This window comes from Poromitra crassiceps (assembly GCF_964638095.1).
Source record: "Poromitra crassiceps genome assembly, chromosome: 20".
NCBI lineage: Eukaryota > Metazoa > Chordata > Actinopteri > Beryciformes > Melamphaidae > Poromitra > Poromitra crassiceps.
Genome location: NC_139637.1, coordinates 30,052,345 through 30,077,008, shown reverse-complemented (window position 1 = coordinate 30,077,008; position 24,664 = coordinate 30,052,345). Strand labels below are relative to the sequence as shown.

General features: G+C 43.7%; 2 protein-coding genes and 1 pseudogene across 3 annotated transcripts in view; 1 reads left to right on the top strand and 2 right to left on the bottom strand.

Moving 5' to 3' along the window:
• Positions 1-9,227, bottom strand: part of oprl1 (opiate receptor-like 1) — a gene marked incomplete at both ends in the record, with an annotated part of 173,696 nt that extends 164,469 nt beyond the window's left edge. Inside the window, one exon of the mRNA XM_083657120.1 lies at positions 9,022-9,227. Within this exon, the coding sequence (XP_083513246.1) occupies positions 9,022-9,227 (206 nt within the window). The remainder of the gene's footprint in view (positions 1-9,021) is intronic.
• Positions 4,309-5,202, top strand: LOC310795096 (cytosolic 5'-nucleotidase 3 pseudogene; annotated as a pseudogene). Its single transcript has one exon. The product of its transcript is annotated as a cytosolic 5'-nucleotidase 3 pseudogene (transcript).
• Positions 9,228-17,534: 8,307 nt separating the features above from the next.
• LOC310795021 (piggyBac transposable element-derived protein 4-like) lies at positions 17,535-22,578 on the bottom strand (the record flags this gene model as incomplete). Its single annotated transcript, XM_083657043.1, has 3 exons — positions 22,207-22,578; positions 21,229-22,019; positions 17,535-17,549 (listed from the first exon to the last, which is right to left on the bottom strand). The coding sequence occupies exons 2-3, from the start codon at positions 21,976-21,978 to the stop codon at positions 17,535-17,537; spliced, it is 765 nt and encodes a 254-aa protein (XP_083513169.1). The 5' UTR covers positions 21,979-22,019; positions 22,207-22,578.
• Positions 22,579-24,664: the final 2,086 nt, after the last annotated feature.

The window sequence follows — 24,664 nt, the reverse complement described above, 5'->3', positions numbered from 1 at the left end:
GAATCATCTGCAGAGCTCTCTTCATCTAACTAACCTAGTCTCTTTGGGGAAATTTAAAGCCATGTTAAAAGTCTTTGTAACCGAGAAATGCAACTGCCTAAACTGAGTTGGATTTTAGTCTCTTGTGTATTTGATGTTTGTATTAATTGTCTGTTTTATTTGTATTTTAATTTTAATTTTGTAACTGTAACTGACTTGTAACTGACCTGTCTTGGCCAGGTCTCCCTCGGAAAAGAGATTTCAATCTCAAGGGACTTCCTGGTTAAATAAAGGTTAAATAAATAAAAATAAACAGTAACGTGTTACTAGTATTCTAGTAACGGGTTACTAGTATTCTAAAAATGTACAATGGTGACATTTGCATCTGGTGACCTGGGCTGAGTGAATGTTGCTTTACGCTTCCACTGTGAGCTAACCGCTTTTATCAATCCTGACGCAGTTACCGAGGGCAACTGCTGCCTTCTGACATCTCTGATGTGTGTCTGTGTGTGCGTGTGTGTGTGTGTGTGTGTGTGTGTGTGTGTCTGAATGGTCTAACTACCTGTAGCTCTCATAGCACAGAACAAGAGTGCAACATGGAAAACAATTATCCAGAAGCTATTGAGCGTGAGTAGTGTAAAACACACACACACACACACACACACACACACACACACACACACACAAGCCCCTTCTAAACATGCAGTGGAATCCGGATTATAACCAGCATGTTTGGAAACAATTAGCCGGCGTATGCACACTCCCGCGAGTGCGGATCATGACCATCTGAGCCCCTAGTATAGGATCCGCATTATTGGAAAAGCGGCTGTTGCAGCTCATGATCCGGATCATGTAGCTGTTATGTCTGAGTGGGCGGGTGGTGGCACTTTGCAAACCATTAATGTCCCAGTGATCATTATTTTCATGAATGGACGTAGCATTAGCGTGGCTGGATTATTTGGAAGAGAGCCAAATTAGGTGAGTAAACAAGTAAAAGTTGAATTGTTTCTTTGTCCCCCATGACAAAAATGCAACAAGGAGATGATAGCCTACTACTATAGAGTTGCGCGATCTTGACCTCAGTCAGATCGTCAATCGCCACCCTTTGTGCACGATGTCATCGCGGAGTTTCTGAAGCACATGGCTAATTAATATGGACGTTAACATCCATAATAATTAGCCATGTGCTTCAGCTGGCCTTCCCTTTGCTAACTTAGCATGATGCTAGCGGGACTTACCCAGCTATCGTCATTGCCTGCTTACTGCTGCTTGCTGGTAATGTTAATCCCATGTCAGAAAAAGTCTCCAGATTTGTTGCTAACGTTAGTCTCTTCTGAGAAAGATTGTCTCCAGGAGGGTCTGAAAAGTTGTCTCGAGTTGGATGTAGCCAAGTATTGTGAGGCAGCCAGTGTTGTGACTGTGAGCGTCCAAGCTAACACAGCTGCAGAGAGGAGCTGACTGACTGGACCATGAGGACAGCTGAGGATTAATTTTTTTTATATTCTTTTAATATTTTATATTATATTATATATATTAGCCTATATCATCATACATCAGCCTATATCGAGACATAGGCCTAGCCTAACTTTTGTGGGGAGAAATAAATTGAAAACTAGTCAGATATGACTTGAATGCCACTTGAATGCCAGTGATTGACGACGGTGCGACCACTATTTTGACTGGGCGGCTTTTGGCCGATGTAACAAAGGCAAGCGCTTATTTTTGGCACATTGCCACCCCTCGTTATTGCCTGAATGGTCGGAATGGATCGTCCGTTAAAACGGCATGTTTTTGAATAGAGTTTGGTTACAGATTCGCTAAAGCTGTTTCCATATCACATTTCTTGTTATCGATACACGCTACCGCACCCGCTCCCCCCGCCCACTGGCAGAGAGAATTAGGGCTGTGAATCTTCGCTGGCCTCACGATTCGATTACGATTCAGAGGGCTTCGATTCGATTACGATTATCGATGCATCTCGATGCATCTTAAATCGATGCATCACTTTTTTTCCCCAATACATGATTTATTTTTTCTCACTTGTTTTTTCTCACTGTGTGGATACTTTCAAAATAAAAGTGCATTTGGAATTGCATTGTATTATGATCCATAATTAAAATAAACAACTGCATGTACTTCCATTATATTTTATTTGATTATTATTATTTATTATTATTTTTTTATTTTTTATAATCAATTTTTGACATTTGTGATTCGATGCAGAATCGTGCACGTCCGCATCGCGATGCATCTTATAATCGATTATTTTTGACACCCCTAGAGAGAATACGGACTATTTCCAGCTGTTTCTAAACACAGACTCCGAGCAAAACAACCTCCCAGGTCACTTGCTGTGAACCATTAAACCTCTCTACCGTAAAACATCTAATAAACTATAGGAGTAAAAGTACTGAAAACTTCTACTAATAAAACCTGTGTACTGAAATCACCAACACTTCAATAGACCACAGTAATGAAGCTACAGGATAATCTCACCACCCTATAATTGGAGTGGGATTTCCACGCAAAATTGCTCTACATTTGAGGCCGCGTTAGTGACCGAGCCGCATGTGAACCCACCTCGCGGGTGAGCCCTCACGGGAAAACCAGCGAGGGACAATAATTGTGACTCGAAAACTACAACGTTGGACCGGAAGCTGTAATGGTGGCGACTGGTGCCGGCGTGCCGCTACTTCCGCTCTGCAGCAGACGACTTTAACAAAGAGGGAACAGACACACAGAGAACAGCGCCCTCTGGATCACACGAGTCCAACAAAGAGGGAACAGACAGGAAGAGGCACGGTAGGCTTGAAAGGAGCGCTACGGGCGAGGCGGCAGACATGAGCAGCAGGAGGTCATGGAGGAAGACAACAATGCAAGAAAGGAGCGTGCTCTATAGTAGCTCTAATAACACAAGATACTGATAGATATATACAAGCGCAAATTCACTATGCCAGGCATAGTGATGTCATCAGCATGTGTGTTACTGATGACATCACTGAGGACACCATCCGTCATCTGGCTGCCTGGCAATTTTTGCCAGGCACCTGGCTGCCGACCACTGATGATGTCATTTGCCTTCAGACATAAACGGGCAGCCAGCTGTCGCCTGAATGATTGTGATGTCAGCAGTGATGTATGCTTATCTTCTTATTGCCCAACTGTGATGTCACTCAGGCAGGTGTGATGTCATCAGTGATCTTATATGCTGTGTATGGAAATATGTCATCAGTGATGTCACTTGAGCAATTACATGTTGCGGCGCACCCAATTCTATATTTTGCACGCTCAACCGGAATTTCTCTGACTCAAACCAATTTCTTGTAGCCTGGAAACCCAGTCACGTGAACTCACATTGTCTTTCGTTCTATATACGAGACCGTTTGGCCTCTGCCCTGGGGTGGGCGCTTTCAGAAATTACAAAGTGCCCCAGCCAACCATGGGACCTCCCTCGTAGTTGACATTGTAACCGCCCAATCAGGCAAAACAGCAATGGCTGCCTACCTGGCTCTCCGGCTGGTCAACAACATTCTTCCGAGTGGATTTGGATTTGACTGGATCTGACATTGACTGGTTGAAGGACTGGCTACTTCCACCCACTGAAGTGCACAGCACTGAGTCCAGACGGATCCACAGAACCAAACAGAATGTGAGTTCACGGATCCAGATGGTTTTAACCAGGCTACATTTCTTGTGCATGCTTGGCTTTGGGATTGGAGAGTGCCAGTCACTTCCTTTTGGGCATTGTTGGAGTTTGTTGGAACTCCCACCACTACATACAGTAGCCTCACCTTTTTGACATCACAGATAATGTCACGATGTATATGACCTCATTATCATATGTCTATGACATCATCAGTGCTTTATGACATCACTGATGTCACAATGTCTATGACCCTAAAGCCCCGCCTATAGCATACCTCTATGCCATCATCAGTGTTTGCTTTATGATGTCACTGATGATGATTGTGCAGGGCTCTGTGTGCCATTCACAAAAGCCCAACACACACTTCATACAACCCTTCACACTGTCGATCACACTTTATGGGCAGAGGGAGCCCCTTCCCACACAACCCCTGCCAATCACACAGGGCCTGTATGACATCACTGTAGTGGGGCCCTGGCTACCAGGTGGAGCCGTTTTGGACTATATGACATCATCAGTCATTTATGACCTCGGTGACATTATGCAGCACCCCCCCTTGGGTACACTTTTTTATCAGATGAACAGTTACAATGTCACAATGTCAACAGTGACATCTTCCGTGACATCAGTGAAATCATCAGTGATGTCAGATGTAACAGTACAAAATTTTATTAGAATACTGAATGCAAAAGCACATTTCAAGCAAAATGATCCCAGAGTTATCCAACCCCACGGTGTGTATGAGGGACTCTCAGAGGGTGCAGGAGATCCTTCAGACCATGCAGAAGGCTGGCTCCAACAGCATACAGCTCATCTCAGACTTTGACATGACCTTGACACGATTTGCATATAAAGGGAAGCGGTGTCCTACCTGTCACAATGTTCTGGAGTGGAGCACACTCATCACTGACGAATGCAAAGAAAAGCTGAAGGATCTGGACAACACCTACTACCCTATAGAGATCGACTCTTTTCGCTCAATCGATGAGAAGGTGCCCCTCATAGTGGAGTGGTATACTGAAGCCCATGGACTGCTGGTGCAGCAGAAGATCAGGAAAGACCTGCTGGCCACGGTGGTGCGGGATTCCGATGCCATGCTGAGAGAGGGCTACCAGCTGTTCTTTGACCATCTGCACGAGCACGGCATCCCCCTCTTTATCTTCTCTGCTGGGATAGGAGACATCCTGGAGGAGGTGATCGGCCAGGCTGGGGTCTTCCACCCCAACGTCAAAGTCTTCTCCAACTACATGGACTTTGATGAGACCGGAGTGTTGAAGGCCTTCAAAGGAGAGCTCATCCACGTCTTCAATAAGAGGGAAGGTGCTCTGCTTAGCACCGGCCACTTCCAGAAACTACGGGCGCGTCCCGACGTCGTGCTGATGGGAGACTCTCTGGGAGACCTGACCATGGCCGACGGCGTGCAGGATATGGAGAACATTCTCAAGATCGGCTTCCTCAATGACAAGGTGGAGGAGAGGAAGGAGTCCTACTTGGAGTCATATGACATTGTGCTAGTGAATGACGAGACCATGGAAGTCGCTAACGCCATACTGCTTTACCTCACCGGTAGTAAGTGAAGCGAGGGCCAGTTCGTACTGTTACATGGTAGGCTAGTGGACTCGAGTGCAGACACAAGTTGGGTTTCCATGCAAATGTGTCACACATTTCAAAACAAATTTTTAGAAAAGCGGCAAAAGAAAATCCGAAATTATGCGCGTTTCCATCCGCAGCCTGCTGATTAAAACCGATACATGGCGTTGTCTTGCAGGCAGCATCCGAGTATGAAAAACATCTATTAAAAGTTTTTTGATGATCCACAATGCTACACCACGAAATGGATACCAGGTAGGCACTACTCTTCAATTTGGTAAATATGACGTATAATCCACGGAGCAGTTATTATAAGTGAATAAAATGTACCGTAAATGGCTTTCTTACGTTAAAACACATAGCGGCAGGCGGTCTAAACTGTCTAACTGGCGGGCGGTCTTAAACAATTGTGCCTAAATGTGTTGCTTATTTACCTTACAAGTGTCAAATGCTTGTTACAAATAGGTAGGCTAGGATGCACTCCACATGTCGACATCCTAGCCTACCTATTTATAACAAGCCTTTTACGTTCAGGCTGTAACATGTGGGAATAAGCAAAGGTAACATGAAACTATGGTTTTCAAATGGGTTTCGGTTCGAGAGGTAAGCGCGAGACAATGCAAGATTTGCTTAATTTGTTTCCACTGGATTAGTCACATTGACCTTTTATCGATACGCCAACTTTTCCACCTCCCCCAAGCGTAAAAAGCTTCTTTTGAGATATTTGGAGGGTTTTTCCCACTCTTTTCTGGTGTTTCCACTCAGGTTTTTCATGCATAAATTGGAAATTTGAATAAAAAACAGGTGGATGGAAACCCACCTACAGACATGCTATAGACTGAAGCAGGTCAATATCAATCAAAATGATCAATATAAACAGTATCAGGTGACAGAGACATACGATTGACTACTACTAGGAGCTGAGTCAGAGACAGTGTAATCAGTGAGACAGCTCAACTGCCAGTCAATTCCTGTATGTGTCACGTCACGTGGGTTTTTGCCAATTCCACACCTCTTTAGGAGACTAGCAGCAGGTTCTGAGTCTATTTGAGTCAATGGGAAAAGTGAACACGAAACTGACTTTTCTGATTTTTCCCCAGTTCCTCCCCAATTATACTTGGCCAATTTATCCCCATGCAGCCCTATTAACTGCCCCGGTCGCTGGTCCACCCTCGGCTGATCTGGTGAGAGGCGAGACTAGCACCATGTTTCCTTCCACCATGCTTCCAGTTCGCTTCCACGCCGAACAGGCGACGAAACACAGATTATGAGTGATTCTTTCACCCAATAATCACCAAATTAAATATTGGACCCGTTTTCCCACGAGCCACATACCTTCTGAACATTCTGACACTAAGATGGCATTTTTCAGACAGACAAATCAGGAGAAAATTAACTTTGTTGTCTCTGTCTCTGTCTCAGCAATTGGCAAGAGAGCTATCGTAGCAGGTAGCGATTAGCAAAAGCTACAAGTGAAGTTCGCGAATGTAGCTAGTAGCTAAATCTGTGGTTGGATTTTTATTTTTATCTTATTTTTGAGCCGATATCTTAGTTACAACTATTTGTATTCCCTTATTGAACTAAGAAAGCAGTTTTGGGTTTATACGTGGTATTTATTCAGTTTTGGGAATCTTTAGCTGAAGTTAGCTTGGGTCTGGTGGATGCACATAGACATTGTAACATCATCAGTGATGTCATAAATCCTTCCCTGCTGATGTTATACATTGGACAACTCTTGCTCAAATCAAGCCTGAACTATGGCATCAACATACTCTGTCGAGCACCCATTCCCAACCTGTGGGCCGGGGGCCCATTGACTGGTGGGATGTGAAGGTATTGCATGTGGCCCGCCAAATAATTTACAAAACTTTACAATTTTCGTGGGCGGGGGGGGGGGGGGGGGAAATTACATACAAGAATACATTCTCCATTGCTGAATGATACCATCAATTATTCGTTAATTAGCCTTTGCAGACAGCCCCTCACTTTTAGTTTCTGATTTCTGTGTGGTGCTGTGTAGCACTGATGATGTCACTCAAACTGACATCATCAGTAAAGGAACGTCTTTCAAACGGTCATTCACTCTAGAATAATATGGGATCCCAAAGCAAAACCAAAGGCACACACACACACACACACACACACACACACACACACACGCACAACTGCCCGAGTGGCATCACTTCCATCACAAATCGGACAGACAGGAGGGAGGGAACCATTTACCCAATATTATTATAGAAGATAAGATCAGTTGCCTCGAGTGACATCACAGTTGGGCAAATGCAAAAGTATTCAACACACACACACACACACACACACACACACACACACACATCTGCCCGGGTGTTTGCATGCTCAGTTGATGGATTGTGTTTGTTTACTAATATGACATCATCAGTTACCACTCGCCACCACTCGACAATGATGACAATGACATAATTGATCTGACCACCAATCAACGCTTGGGGCTGGGGCATGACATCAGTCCCACAGGACAGACATACAGAAATACAGACGGTGCATGGCCACCAAACGACAATTGTGGGGCTGGGGCCCACAGGACAGACAGTCTGTTCCATAACGGGCGGAAGAACGGTCCGTGCCATAACGGACCGACAGAAAGATGGACACACAAAGTCAGTTATAGAAGCGGCTGCACCACTGAACAAGCGTAAATTCACAATAGCTGCTGCCAGATATCAGGTATGATATCATCAGTGATGATGTCATTAGTAATGTCACTTGAACAATTGTGATGTAGGCACCCCCCGGGCGGACAGCCATGTTTCCAAGCAGAGGTGAGAAGTGGGCGTGACTGAATGTGCGCTTTGGCTCTCTATTCACCTTATATAGCCACGCCCATTTGACCCGGTTGTGTGGTCGTGTCACGACTTCCGGCAAAAAAAAGAGAAAAGGGCCGGCTGCTCCAATATCATCTAACTCTGAATTAACTAATAATTTAGCCAATTGTATGTAACATACCAAATAAAAGCAAATGACAATGTCTAAGAATGCAATGCCATGTACAGTAACTCGCATTCCAGGGAATTACGTTAACATCTGCGGGTCTTATAAGACGCAAGTGGCTCGCGCTGCGCTCGGAGGAGAGAAAACCATCGAAAGCTTTCTTTGTTGGAGTCCAGGTATGTTTTACAAGAAAGTGCTCGTCATTGTCGACGATAACGTTATCTGACCTGGCTAACAGTGGATACTCCGCTTGCTTGCTGTGTACCGAGCTCAAAGTAGTAGGCTACGTTCTTTGTTTTACCCCCTGCACTGTCCGCTACAAAAACAACTCTCTTCTTCTGACGTTCTTTTGTATTTCGCGCCGTGACCGCCGGAAATGTTAACACGACCCGGAAGAATTTGGCCCATGAACATAAGGTGAATACCCAACATGGGGTCTCGGGTCCCGTCGGGTAGCAGACCTCTCGGGCACACACAGGTAGTGGTGATCCTCTTAAGGCTCATTTTCATATGAAAATAAATGCGTCCGTTTCAAACGGTGTAATCGTCACTGCCCACATACTTCCATGCGTCTTTCACGTTGGTATCGTATGTTAAGCAATACATCCACCAGTGGGCAGTAGAGAGTCAAATGTGTGAGTGTGTGTGTGGTTCTGTTGCGTTTCATGCATATCTGTAAGCTTTCAGAGGACGGACAGAAAACGCACAATTTCTGTGAGAATGAAGGCAGAGTATAATTGGGCCTATATATATGACCTGGAAGTTTCTTATCTGATGATGACGTACATGATCAGGCAGTTCTTGATGATGACGTACATGACCAGCCAGTTTCTTACCTGATGATGACATACATGACCAGGCAGTTCCCCACCAGGCCGACCACGCAGACCATCATGTAGACCAGGACAATGGTCACCTTGACGCCGGGGGGCAGAAAGGCCGTGTCGTTCAGCCCGCCGCTGAAGTTACTCTGGTAGAACGAGTCGTTGTAGAGCTGGAAGTGACCCAGCTCGTTCAGGAGGGAGTCGCCCGGGAACTCCATTTTTACCCCACAGAAAGTCCCACCTGAGGGGTCAGAGAGAAAGCGGGTCACTTCATTTAAAGGTGCATTTTTGAACATTGATTCATCTAAGGGTTGGATTTTACAGATTCCGGTGCCATTGTTAATTAGTGGCCGGGCCAGCGAAGCGGCAGGGCCACTTATTGTATTTGCCTGTACTATTCTTCTCCCGGGAAGTTCGACTTCGCATGAAAACTAACCAAACTTTACACAAAGGTCCAGTCCCATGCCAAACGTCTTTGACGCAAATTTGGGGCCAATAGTCCTAACGGTGGCACTACAGCGACCGTCTAAAGTTTAAAAATTTGAAAATTCATAAAAAATCAGGCATACGTGCTACGGCTTTGCAACTTTAAGCGAAATGTGGGCCCAAATGAGGAGAAACCTTTGTACAATGCAACCTATGGCCAATTATGAAGTCTAAAGACGGCAAAACTGCAAAAACTGTCAAACTAATTAAACCCTGCTCCTCCCACATTATTTCTTCAAACGACACCAAACTTCAGCATCTGCATCGTTAGACTGTCCTACACAAAAGTATCATACAGATCTTCGATTGGTCAAAAATTGAGCCCACAGTGCATCAAAACGTTGAATTCTGCCCCCGTATATAGCCTAATTGCCTTAATTACCTAGGGCAATTAGGTTGTATTTGTGATGTCATCAGTCAGTCAAGCAATTGTGATGCCATCAGGGGCGCCGTAGTGGGGGGGAAACCTAGGACGATTCTAGGGGCCCTTGAAGCTGACAGGGGCCCTAAAAGCTTGGACACTAGGGAATTTTTTGCAGTATTAAATTATTAACCTATTGTAATGAATATACTATTTTATTCAATGTACTAGTAAAACGAATTGCTTCTTTTTGGCAAAAAAAAACAAATCATCTTGCACACACACCCCCCTTCGATTTTCAAGAAATGGTTTCTCCCTGCCTGGCTGACAGGAGAAATAGGCACGCCTCCCATCCAGGCAGCGTGGGGCAGAGTTACGCACTGACCGATCAGATGAGAGGAGAGAGGAGACGACCAGCAACCAGAAACCAGAGCCGTATAATAGAAGAGTTCCGACATCTCCATTCACTCCAATGGACCAGTTTTTTTCCAGGAAGTAGAAAGTGGAACTCTTGAGTAAAAAAAGCAGCACTGTCGAGTTGCAACAAAATAGACAGTGTTGTACTTTGAAAGGGTTTTTCATCCCTTGAAATGAATCAAATTGTACATTATCGGCTTTATTTTCGCATGCAAAATTAGCGCGAGACCCATTCCTGGCTGTTCATTGGCTAATGAGTCTCGCATTTTGGTCCTCCGCTGACGCCACTCTCTTACTAGAGGACACTACCAGAAACATGCCAAAAGCCAAAGCAAAGTCAGGTTTCCAAAAAAGAAAGGATAGGGAAGAAAGAGAGGAGAGAGAAAATAAAGGACAACAGTTCCTCACGCAGTTTTATAGGAAGGCAGGTGAGTGCTGGACTGGTGCAGCTGCTGTCTGCCTGTCTCTGTGTGAGGCAAGGCAGATAGGCTACGCTACGTGAATCACTCTGCCATGTTAACCTAGAGAACTGTCTAGTCTGTCTGGCGCCATCTGAACATTTATTCAACTTATCTTAACTACTGGAAATTACCATGTTAGACCTTAGTGAAATATGCTTACTTCACAGAGTGTTTACATTTCCCTCCTGTCTAGCGAACATTTAATCAATGCAAACAATTGTTTGGAAGCCGTTCATATAAATCAGTTGTCCCTCTCTGGCTCTTGCCTAACAACAGATGCAGAATCAGACACAGCCCCTCCCCCACCGGCACCTTCCAATGAACCAGTCCTAACTGATGAAGGAGGTGAGACACACACAGCAGCATAGTGTTGAATGACATGGTAGTTGGCACAATTGCAGTGGGTCTGTGGGGATTTATTTGTAATACTAATAATAATAATAATACTACTACTAATAATAATAATAATAATAATAATAATAATAATAATAATAATAATAATAGTAATAAAAAAAAAATAAGAAGGATCAACACAATTTATTTGTCCACATAATGACCATTATATGAAAGGAAAAGCAGCCCACAAATGACAGCCAATGAGAAAAGGAGAACATAATGATATTAAGACTGAATAATGATATCACAACAGTCTCATGCTAAACACTCTCCTGTTGGACTCCACATGTGTATCAATATTCTTTCTAGTCATTAGTTGATAGTATTTCTTTGTTCCCTCTGGTGTATTCAGAGCAGAGAGAGAGTATGATGATTCAACAGGGATGGTGGTGAGATGAAGGTGAGTGAGAAAAAGAGCAAATATTGATGGTTAAGACTGAATAATGACAACACTACAGTGTTATCCTAATATAATTTAAAATGCGATATTATCCTCTAAATCAGCTTCAAACAGCCCAAATTTTTCGGACACCGGCATCAGTGGGGCCCATACTATGTCCTGTCATGGGGCCCAAAATCCCTGGCGGCGCCCGTGGATGCCATCACTGATGTCACTCGAGCAATTGTGATGTCATAATAGCTCAAAGCCTTGAGACTGCGCAGCAGCTATAATTCTTCTTATTGCTGTGATTCCCTATCGATCCTATACTGTATACATTTTCAGAGGTAAAATACTACACAGGTTTAGTGGAGTTAACTTTGTTTTATCACTAAAGACAGATCAACATCTGTCGTTAGTTGCTTTCTGCCTCAGAATTAAATTAAATTAAAGTCAAAAGTTTCTGGAGGTAAATTATCATACAACTATGATAATTATTGTACGTCTGGCAATGCTGATTCTGGGTTACGTGGGCCACGAAGGACAAGTTTTGGAAAGTGTTCTGCTGTACAGTAACTACAATATAGTGATGTCAAAGGTGTTATATAATATATATATATTTAGCCTATGCCCAAGTGACATCAAAGGTGTTATCTGCCCAGATGTTTTTTTTTGCACGTGCATATAATGCCACCTTTTTCTCCATTTCTGCCCTGGGGGTCATGTTTTTTTATCTTTTTATTTATTTTACTTGTATTAATTAATTATTATTATTTTATTTGTTGTTGTTGTTTTATGGGGGGGGGGGGGGTATTTTCATAAGAATCTTGAGCCCAAACTGTAAATTCAAAAAATTATAATTAGCCTGCGCACCACGCTCTTTAACCTTCCTCTCTGTCCTTCCCTTTCCTCTCTATTGGCAGTTATTTTTTCCACCCCCCCCTCTCTCTCTCTCCCCCATCCTCTCTCTCTCTCTTCCTCCCTCCCTACATACCACCACCTAATCTAGATAGATACATGTGCTTTGTCTTCCAGCAGTTGTTGCAGCCTACTGTAAGCTTTAAGCTTGTGTTACAGTAATAAACTGTTACCCTGATACACACACAACACACACTCACACAAGCATGCACGCATACAAGCATGCACACACACACACACACACACACACACACACAAGCATGCAAGCACACAAGCATGCACGCACGCACACACACACACACACACACACAACACACACACACACAAGCATGCAAGCACACAAGCATGCACACACACACACACACACACACACACACACACACACACACACACAAGCATGCACGCACACAAGCATGCACGCACGCACACAGACACACACACAACACACACACACACAGTCACACACACACACAGAGAGCCTGAAGCGTGTGTCCATGTAAGGTTGCGGTGGCACTGTGGGTGGGCCGCTGTACCAGCTCCATGAGAGAGGACAGAGAAATACTAACACCAGTCAACTTCACTCAACATGGTCAAGCAGTTGGATTGCCGTATACACGGCGCAAAATGCTGCACAAAGTCAGACAGGGACGTCATAGTGCGATTAAGGTGTAAACATGTCTACAATGCACGTCATTAATGCCACTAAAATCGGAAGACTCCACATTAATTATTGCTCACTCCAACTATGTAACTCTTCAGCACAAGTCTCAAGTCAAGTCCCAAGTCTATGTAATTACCAACTCCAAATCAAGCAAGATCAATCAATTTAATATCTCAAATAAAACTGGACTTTTCAATGCAATATGGTTTTAATAGGATAACTTGGTTAGAGCATCATATATCTATATATCTATAATCAGTTTCAACTTCAATAAAAATCAATGATCTATACATATTCAGAAAACAGAATTTGAATTCAGTCGTCTGCTGGAACATAGTCTCTTCCCAGACTCAAATATGACATTGAATCGCTGCTATATATATATATATATATATATATATATATATATATATACATATATGCTGTATATATATATGCTGTATATATATATATACATATATGAGGCATCAGGAAAATAGTCAAGATGTTTGTAGATATCATACGAACGTTTCATGAGAATGTCTTGAATAAAGCCAACAGAGCAGCATGTTTCAGAGCAGACTGCTGAAGGCCTGCAGGCTAAAGCTGCTCAGACTCAAGCTTCTGGCATATTCTTCGCGCACGCACTGGAGGCGGGGCTCCACGGAGGGCGCGCGGGCCAAAACAGAACATAGTGAGTGCGCAGCTCGCTAGGAGCTCCAGGGGAAAATGGCGGCGATCAGTGCCAGGCAGTCTGAATGAAATTGAATGTAACGTTCACAATTCTATCTATTAAATTCTAAAAAACGACCCTCAACATTTGGGAAGGCTAAGCCACACAGCTAGTTTGTTATAATCGAACATCATGCTTCGAAGGCGACTTTACGACGATGAGGACGGTGAGGACTCAATCACAGCAGATATCCGCTGATAGCCTACCACGGAGATCTCACAGGCACAGGCAGCAAAACCCGACCCGCTGATAGAAAAATCTCCATGGACGCGCCGCGCTGCGCTCAGGCCTCGCCCCCCGACACGCCCCGTGCGATGACGTCATAATCGCCACGCGCCCTATGTGCTTGGCTGGGCGCGAAGAGTATGCCAGAAGCTTCAGAGGAAGCAGTGGGTCAGGGTTCAGCTAAACTGGGGAGATCTCTGCTCATTACCACCATCTGTCTGCTCAAAGCTGTCATTACCACTATCTATATGCTCAAAGCTGTCATTACCACTATCTATATGCTCAAAGCTGTCATTACCACCATCTGTCTTACTGTACCCCTATGTACACGGCCCCTCTCTGGGTGAGATATAAGAAAGAGAGCTTGCGCAAACTCAAGGTTGCTTATAATGACTGTCTCAGAATCCTGCTCAAGAAGCCCAGGGGTAGTAGTGCCAGCAAGCTTTTTTGTGATTTAGGGATAAACACCTTCCAGGCCACCCTGAGAAGACTAATGTATAAGTTCATATGTAGACTGCAGGGGTCCCAGAATGATCTCATTATACAGTTGACCAACCCAAGGTGTAGTTCTGTGAGATACCAATCCTATATGTGGACACACTGGTATTCGTGCCTTTTATAGAATGTGTATAAAGCACTTTTAAATGGCATTTTAATGGCATTTACTGTTCTTATTTTTAGATGCCTTTTATTGAATTTGCATAAGCACTTTTTTAATATGTGATATATCCCCTCTTATAATGTTTTTTTTTGTTGTTGTTGTTGTGGTGTGTGTTTTTATGTCTATTTACTATATGTGACTGTATGTCTATTTGGACGGTGGAGTCTGCAATAAAGTTTGATTGATTGATTGATTGATTGTCTGCTCAAAGCTGTCATTACCACCATCTCTCTGCTCAAAGCTGTCATTATCACCATCTCTCTGCTCAAAGCTGTCATTACCACTATCTATATGCTCAAAGCTGTCATTATCACCATCAGTCTGCTCAAAGCTGTCATTATCACCATCAGTCTGCTCAAAGCTGTCATTACCACCATCTCTCTGCTCAAAGCTGTCATTACCACCATCTGTCTGCTCAAAGCTGTCATTACCACCATCTCTCTGCTCAAAGCTGTCATTACCACCATCTGTCTGCTCAAAGCTGTCATTATCACCATCTGTCTGCTCAAAGCTGTCATTATCACCATCTGTCTGCTCAAAGCTGTCATTACCACCATCTGTCTTCTCAAAGCTGTCATTACCACCATCTGTCTGCTCAAAGCTGTCATTACCTAGCCTGGGTAAACCCATCCCCCACGTGACCTGCTCTCAGACCTGTTCTCAGTCACTATGGTCTGGAATCCCACCATTGTTAAACGATTTCCTGCGGTTGTTGGGCCCCCCTCGATAGACCACTCCACCAGCCAACCGTCATCCAATCAGCTTGGTGCACAGAGCACATGCGCAGTGCAACAGATGGCGTCATCACTCTGCGACCTTTGTTGTTAGCGCTCGAGCTAACTCCACCTAGCTAACTCACTAGGCTACTGCTAGCAACCACAACCGGAGCGCGATGGCTACTAGCAATGTGAACGATTTTTGCAGGTTGTGTAAGAGAAACCTTCGTTCTAAAGGCAAGTTGGGCAGCTGCAAACCACTCGAGAAGGGGGTATTTCTACGCCTGGAGAGGGTTGGTGTGAAACTACACCAACAGGATAGCAAATCATGTCGGATTTGCCAGAGTCTGACTGAGGTATGTACTTGTAACCTAATGTATTAGTGCAGAACGATTAATCTACACTTCCCCCGTGCACTCCCGCAAATAAGTAATGTTATGCGCAGCCAGTTTATCAGATAATGTCGCCGTTAAATGTGTCCAGGTGATGAGAAGCCCCAGCTGTACAAGCTGTCCTTTGTATGGTCGCTGCCGTCCGCTCAGACCCGATTTCGATATAGCGTTTGGTGATCTTTTGATCAACAGACCTCATAACTCTCACTTGAAAATTAGATCTTGATCTCAATGTGATTTTACCTGATTAAATAAAGGTTATATAACGGGGATCTATACTGTTACGTGTGTTTACCAACATCATTAAAATATCATAAATGTATCGCTGTTTTAATCAATGGCTACGTTGCTAGCTAGCTAGCTAGCCGTAGACCAGCTATGAACCCGTTTGGATGCTCACTGCCCGTCCACTAAAACACGATTTCTGATCAACAGACCCCATAACGGGGATCTATACTGTTACATGTGTCTACTAACATCATTAAAAGATCATAAATGTAACGCTGTTCCTGGTACTTTAGTTTTAATCTAAGGCTACGTTGCTAGCTAGCTAGCCTGCCTGCCTTGGCAAAACAACACACACACACTACACTCTCTGTCTAGTCACTATAGCCTGGATGACGTTAGCTAATGCTACCCAACCTTACATTGGCATAGCTGCATTTAGCTTGTGGTATTATGTAGGCTACAGTAATATTGTATAGCTGGCTAGACAGACGAGTTTATCTGGAATCAGTGTGACAAGATCCCTGCTGCTAGCTTGTCTGCCTTTCTGTGTCAGAGTATCTAGCTACAGCGTCAGAGTATCTAGCTCGATAACGCTAGGTGTTATTTTGATCAACAGACCTCAACCTCAACAGCTGTCTCTCCTTCTCTCTCTGGATAGACTCCTGTCATGATCTGTTTATTTTATCACAACTTGCAATGTAAGTACTGACGTCCTCTCTGTTTATTCTTTCAGGTATTAATTCGATACCCTTCCAAACAGACCAGGGTGCCATGCCCCACATCAGCTGCAGGTATTGTGGAGAAGGGCAACTGGTCAGCTGCTGCCAACCTGATGAGGAAACAGGCGTGCTTGTATGCTGGACACTGAATGCCAGTCTGCAGACTTCATCCTCCGGCGCTGTTCGCCTCAGGACTTGAAGGCCTAACGTTGTACCATGGACTGTATACATTCTGTGCTAATGCTAGCATGCTAACATCCTTTTCACACACACACACTGAATATACCGAAATGCTAGATTTGATCATGGACTTAACGCTAATGTTAATCAAAAACGGCCGCAGTCATAACGGTAAGGTGTGTTTGACCTAATTGAAATATTAACGTTAATGCCCTCACAATGCTCACATTTCAGCGTGGTTACAGATAAACCTATTTAACGCTAGCTAGCTACAGTCGATTTTTGGAGGCGTTAATGTGAATGTCATGACCTAGTGACCGTAGTATTATACTGTATATTATACATAATCCAGATGTAACCTAGCTATAGCTAGACGTTAAGAGGTTAGCGTGAATGCGACTGAGACCTGACATTACTGAAGTGAATACAAGTGACCTATATTTTTCAATCCTGTCTTTGAATAAAAGTTGTACATTGTGTTATACTTGAAAACCATGTCTTTGCTCCCTTATTTGTGTTCACAATTACAACAAATCTGTATGGTTTATCTGTTGGCATTAAACTGTGGTATTTCCTTGGGTGATATTCCATATTTGTCATTAAACCTAGCTGTTCACATCTGCATTTTCTACAAATTGAGCTAAATTTGCAATATAACAATACACATGATAATTACAGTTAACGTTACAGCATTTAATAAGGTTAATTTTCGTGTACCCGATGCCAGGATATTTTGTCACTTTGTTTTCATCAAGTTCTCTGGACTTATATACACAAGCTCACAGCGTCCTAACAGGTTAACGTTATAATCTCAGGAGAGATTAGGCTTCATTCTGTGATGCGTTTGTTATGGTTTGTTGTTGTTCACTTCCTCCCAGCATGCATTGTGCTACTGTATTTCGCTACTAAATAGCAACCAAATGAGCCAAAATAGATATGAAGGTAGATCTCAATTTTGTGTAATGGTAACACAACCTGCAATTGTATAACATTTCAATATTGGACCAAATAAAACATCGAAATGAAAACAGCACCCTATGTGAAACATAGATGTAATCCTGGGTGTATATATACCCCTCGTCGATTTAACGTGATTTAGGTAAGTGACAGCGTAACGCGCTTCTACTGGCATCTCCTACTGTGATGTCCGCTCCAATAAATTGGCTCTACTTCACATTTTAGTTTTACAATAAAAACACATTTATGCAATGACTTTACATAATGTAGGCTAGATTTATGTGCATCATCCTACCTGCAGCAGGAGAGAGAAAACTTTATAATAGCCTATTACTGTATAGCCTGGATGACGTTAGCTAATGCTGGCTAGACAGACGAGTTTATCTGGAATCAGTGTGACAAGATCCCTGCTGCTAGCTTGTCTGCCTTTCTGTGTCAGAGTATCTAGCTACAGTAGCCTATCTGCCTCCTATTGTGTCTTATTATTGTAACGTTTGAATCAGCGTTTCATAACTATAATAGCCTAATGTTACTGTAGCCTGGATGACGTTAGCTAATGCTACCCAGCCTTCCAGCGTTTATCTTCCATAATGCATTAAATCATAATCACAATGCTATGAAGACATTAGCTGATCGCCACAGAGCTGCACAGACAAGTTTATCAGATAATTTCGCCGTAAAATGTGTCCAGGTGATCAGCTCTGAAGCCCCGGCTTGTATGGTCCGCTAAAATCCGATTTCGATATAGGTGTTATTTTGATCAACAGACCTAGCATCACATTATTCAGTTTAGGATCCTTATGTGGAAACATTTTGAGAACCACTGTTTTGAAGTACTATTATTATAGCTGTTTTCATTCTCACATGACAATACAACAGAATAGAGTATCAAACAAAAACATTTTTATTCGGTTCCACCATGATTCCCACATTAACATTAACAGCTGTTTTCATTTCCTCAACGTAGTTGCATAGCCATATAGCTAGTAGCTAGCTCGGGAGCTATGCTTTAGAGAGGCCAAATGCTAACGGCTACCAGTGCTTAACACTTTGGGTGCCACGGCCCTTGGGCAAAAGGTTGCTGTACTGTGCCACATAGGCCGCAATGCATTTTAATATAGCCATATCATTTTTTGTGTTCCTCTTATATGGACAACCAATAGCCTCAATGAAACTTTGAACCCTTCTGTTTCATAAAAAAAAAAAAAGTGTGTTTATAAACTGTTCCATTTTGGAAATACACCCCTCTGAAAAAGAGTGTTTTCGACCGAAAACAGCATGGTGAAATTAGTTTCTGAGATAATCACATCTTTATGTTAGAAAGGCGACAGAATGAATTCTGCTTTGAGTTGAACAAAATGCTATAGCTGAAATGAAAGGTTAGAATGTCTAGTTTACCTGCGGGAAAAAGTATGTCAAAAGAATGTGTTGTTTATTTTCTACAAATATTAGTTTACAGCTTGGTCTAACATCAAAATGTTCACTTTCATGGGGTCATGCTGGATAATGAAGTCCATATTTCCACAAAGAAAGAAGATATCAACTTTATTTTTTATTTTTATGAAACTACACATTGAAAGCTTTCATTTGATGTGTAACATAATAACAATATTCAAAACACAACATGTCCTGCACTGTTTTATCTTCTTCACATGGACCTTCAAAATAGTTGGAAATCAAGACAACTTTATGTAAACATAGGCCAAATAATGAATTCTCCTTTGAGTTGAACAAAATGCTATAGCTGAAATGAAAGGTTAGAATGTCTAGTTTACCTGCGGGAAAAAGTATGTCAAAAGAATGTTTTGTTTATTTTCTACAAATATTAGTATACCACTTGGTCTAACATCAAAATGCTCACTTTCACGGGGTCATGCTGGATATTGAAGTCCATATTTCCACAAAGAAAGAAGATATCAACTTTTTTTCTTTTTCTGGATGAAACTACACATTCTAAGCTTTCATTTTTTGTGTAACATTATAAAAATAGTCAAACACAAAATTTCCTGCATTGTTTTATTTTCTTGAAAATAACCTTCACAGGAGTTGGAAATGAACACATGCTGTATATTGGAGGCAAAAAAAGGTCACGAGCGATGACATCATCACTGCTGACATCACTGGACACTTGTACCGATGACATCATCCGAGCCTATGACATTGAGGACAGTTATGACATCAGCATCACTGTTATAGAAAATATTATTGTCTTGTACCGTACTATAAACAATGGGCCGTGGCCTCTCTGGGCGTCCCCCTGTCCGGACAGCCATATTCAGATGACCTGTGTGGAGTTAGCACAAAACATACAGATCTTTTATAACTGCTGCTTTGAGATGTGGGGGCGAGTCTATAGTACTGTAGTACTATAGAATAGGATAGAATAATCTATAAATAACTATCTATATATAATAATATATAATAATAATATAATATATAATAATAATATATATAATAATATATAATAATAATCTATAAATAACTATAGAATAATAATAGTACTGTTATCTAGTCTCTTTTTGAGTATCACTCACAGTGATTGTTGTATAAAGATACAACAATCACTGTGAGTGATACTCAAAAAAGCAGGGGTAGAGGCAGAGAGGCACATGGTCACATTGGGGGCAGACAAATTTGGTCTCTTTACGGTGTCCCTTTGCTGCGCAGTGAGCACATTTTCGATTTGCCTTGCTCTTGGTGGGCGGGACTTTCACCGGCTGTGGCACATGACCCGCAAAGTCCACATTCTGCCTCACTGAATTGGACCGTTGGCGTGTGTGTCTTGGCGTCCTTCCTGGAGGAAGAGGAGGTGGCTCGTCTGCTGGAGGAGGAGGGGGGGGGCAAGCAGATGTCGCCTCCGTCCACGATTTCACCACAGACAGGGTGAATTCTTTGAGGACTTTGCAGCTGGACGTGGGGTTGCATTTCCTGTACAGAATAAATGCATTGCTCATTGCAATCTGCATGAGGTAGACCACGAACTTGGAGCTCCATTTGGACGTCTTCCTCACAAATGGATAGTAGGATATCTTCTGGTCAAGTCGATCAACCCCACTCATGTACTGGTTGTACTCGACAACACATGCTGGCTTGCTCTGCAGGACCCGTTCACTTTGCCCTTTCTCTTTCACCGCCACAGTCTTCATGACATCCTGGTGGAAGGTGGAGATCATCCTGACGATGCGCTTGTCCCGCCATGCCAGGAACATCACCCCATCGTCATGACGAGCGAGTCGTTCACCTACTCGCAGATCCGACATGGTCACCTGCCGGATGGACGCAGGTTCGCCCCTCTTCACCCGGAGTGTCCCAGCTGAGTGCATCTGGAGGCTGAGGAGACGTCGGCTCACGGTCCCGCTGTTGTAGAAATTATCCATCCAGAGACGGTAGCCATATCCCTCCAGGCCGGCAATGAGGAACTGCACGGTGTCCAGTAGGGTGCTGTGAATTCCACAGTAGGGTTTCATTGCATAGCAATACCCGTTCTCTGAATCGCACAGAATATAGCTCTTTATTCCGTACTTTATCGGTTTTGCCGGATTGTACACACGGAAACGTAGCCTCCCCCTCCACAACAGCATCCCTTCATCCACACTAATGTTTTGTGAGGGCTGGTACATTTCCTTGAACTTGGAGAGGAGCAAGTCAAGGATGAGCCGCACTTTGTGGAGCCGGTCGGTGGCATCGACCCTCTCATTGTCACAGAAATGGAGAAAGCGCCATATCAGCTGGAACCTGTTGCGGGACATTGTCTTCCTGAAGTATGGGGTCTCCATCGCCACATCAAGAGACCAGTAGTCCGCAATCTTGGGCTTCTTGACAAGGCCAGTGAGGAAGAGGAGCCCCAGGAATCGCTTCAGCTCTCCCACAGACAGCGGTTGCCAGGCGTTTACCCGGGTGTAGGGCATGTGCAGCTGATCCAGCACGGCGATGCACTGTTTAGCATAGATGTTGGTCTGCTGAACAATGATCTGCAGCAGCTCATCACCGAGGAACAGCTCCAGGAAATCTGCCGGCTTGTCTGACTGTAGTGATGCAGCCGCATTCCTGGGACCTGGCATTGCTGTGAAGGGGAAGACTTTGGGGCTCCAGTCTGGCATAGTATGCCAGCGTGGAGAGTCCTCCTGACGAGGCTTGCCCGCTGAAAAATGAAATAAAAGGTTTTTCTTCAGACAATTGTGATATGTAAAAAAGCTGTCTTTTTTCCAATAATTAGAAGCCTTGTGTTGACAATAATAATAATAATTGATATTATTATTATTATTATTATAGATGAGCTGGCTGCATACGTGACATGAATTTCCTGTAAAGTATCTATAGATTCTCACCTCTTGAAGACCCTCTCTTCCCAACTGCAGATGCCCGCACGCGCTCAGTCGTCACCACCTCCTCCTCCTCCTCCTCCACCACCTCCTCCTCCTCCTCCTCCTCCCCTGTAGTCAAAGTGAGTTTATAAAATATGATACATTCTTGAGGGAAAAAAGTTTATGTTTTCAATATCAGATGAATAATTGTAATTCTAAAATGGCTTATATCTCACCTTCGTCACTGGACTGCAAGCGGGCACGACGAAAGCTGGCGGGAGCACCTGCCCCTTCATCGTCAGTCCCCTCCTCAGAGCTGTGCTGCAACTCTGAAATTTTATATTTTACATGGTATTAGTAGGCTAATTCAGGATTGTTATTCTTACCAAGCTTTGTGTTGACAAAAATAAATTGATGAATAAGTGTGTGCGTTTTTTTTTTTTTTACATTATTACCTCCAATGGTTTGTTTACTTGCTGGCCAGTGATGCCTGTTCCTATATAGATACTGTACTGTAAGTCACATGTTTAGATTGTTCTCATGGTTTCCTTTTGTCCTGACAAATACATGGTGGATGAGTTGAGTTCCCTCCCCCTCCCTCCCCTGATATGTGAAGCGCTTTGTGTGTCTAGAAAGGCGCTATATAAATCCAATCAATTATTATTATTATAGATGTAGCTGGCTGTATACGTGACATGAATTTCCTGCAAAGTATAGGTTCTCACCTCTTGAAGAAGACGCCATCGCCACATCCCCCTCCTCTGAGCCTCTCTGAGGCGCCAGATCAGTCTCCTCCTCCTCCTCCTCCTCCTCCTCATCAAACTCGTCAGAGTCTGTAGTCAAAGTGAGAGTTTATAAAAATAAGATACATGATATGTGTTTTCAATATCAGATGATTTTTTGAAAATCGATTCATCTCACCATCGCTGGAATCCAGGTGGGCCTGACGAGGTGGTGGATGCCAGTCACCATCCCTCGTGTTGGATTCCACAGGATCCGATGAAGGATCGGATGAGGGGTCCTCGGAGTCAGTCTCCGGAAGATCTCTCTTCCTCACGGCACGGCAGAGGGCCTGCTCCAGCGTAAGCTGGCCAGCTCCGGGCCTAGGCCGTCTGCGCCTGGGCATAGCTAATCTATAGCTACACGCCTACACCTGGCTATAAACTAGCTAACACAGACACACAGACAGAGACAACTACACACACACACACACACACAGACAGACAGACAGACACACCGACACCAACACCAACACCGACACTTATTTTTTTTGTTTTTTTTTGTTTTTTTTTTCTCACAAACACACTACTAACTAAGAGCTAATCTACTGCTAACGCTAACTAACACACGCGATCTCCCCCACACACACACACACACACACACACACTGTGTGTGGTTTGTGTGTCTCAGACACACAAACCACTCACCAAACACGCCAAACACTCAAATCTACTCACCACACAATCTCACAAACTGATCTAAATATAATCTATCGCTAATGACTATGCTAAATACTCGCTAAATACTCGCTATGCTATGGATATGCTCAAGAGGAAATACACGGACCGAGAGGAAGGGAAGACAAGGAAGGAATGGCCGATTGTCGCGCTCTCAAGAAGAGAAAGGCAGCGCCCTGACGCAGGAAGGGGGGGGGCAGCACTGCATCGCGTCAAGATTGCGCCGATTTACGCATCCGATTCTTGTAGGGATTCATGTTGAATACTTGCCCAAGGTCCTAAACGATCTAAAAATTGAATAAAAGCAATTTCGAAAAAAAGACGCCATACGGCGTCTTTGGCACCCAAGCGAGATTAATAAAAAGACGCCGTATGGCGTCCTTGGCACCCAATGAGTTAAGCCGCAGCAGCTGTTACACGTCATTGACAAAGACGCACTCTCTGATTGGCCGATCACGGCAGGACTGATGTTGGCAGTCACGCCGTCACTCATTGGCTGCGGGTCTGCGCGGGTCTTTCAATCGCCCCAGAAATCGATTTGAATGGCCCGGAGTCTAGACGCTAGTGACTGGGAACTGAGAGAGCAGGTCACGTGGGGGCTGGGTTTACCTAGGCTAGTCATTACCACCATCTGTCTGCTCAAAGCTGTCATTACCACCATCAGTCTGCTCAAAGCTGTCATTACCACCATCTGTCTGCTCAAAGCTGTCATTACCACCATCTGTCTGCTCAAAGCTGTCATTATCACCATCAGTCTGCTCAAAGCTGTCATTACCACCATCTGTCTGCTCAAAGCTGTCATTACCACCATCTGTCTTCTCTAAGCTGTCATTACCACCATCTGTCTGCTCAAAGCTGTCATTACCACCATCTGTCTGCTCAAAGCTGTCATTACCACCATCTGTCTTCTCTAAGCTGTCATTACCACCATCTGTCTGCTCAAAGCTGTCATTACCACCATCTGTCTGCTCAAAGCTGTCATTATCACCACTGTCTGCTCAGAGCTGTATGTATGTAAGTATGTA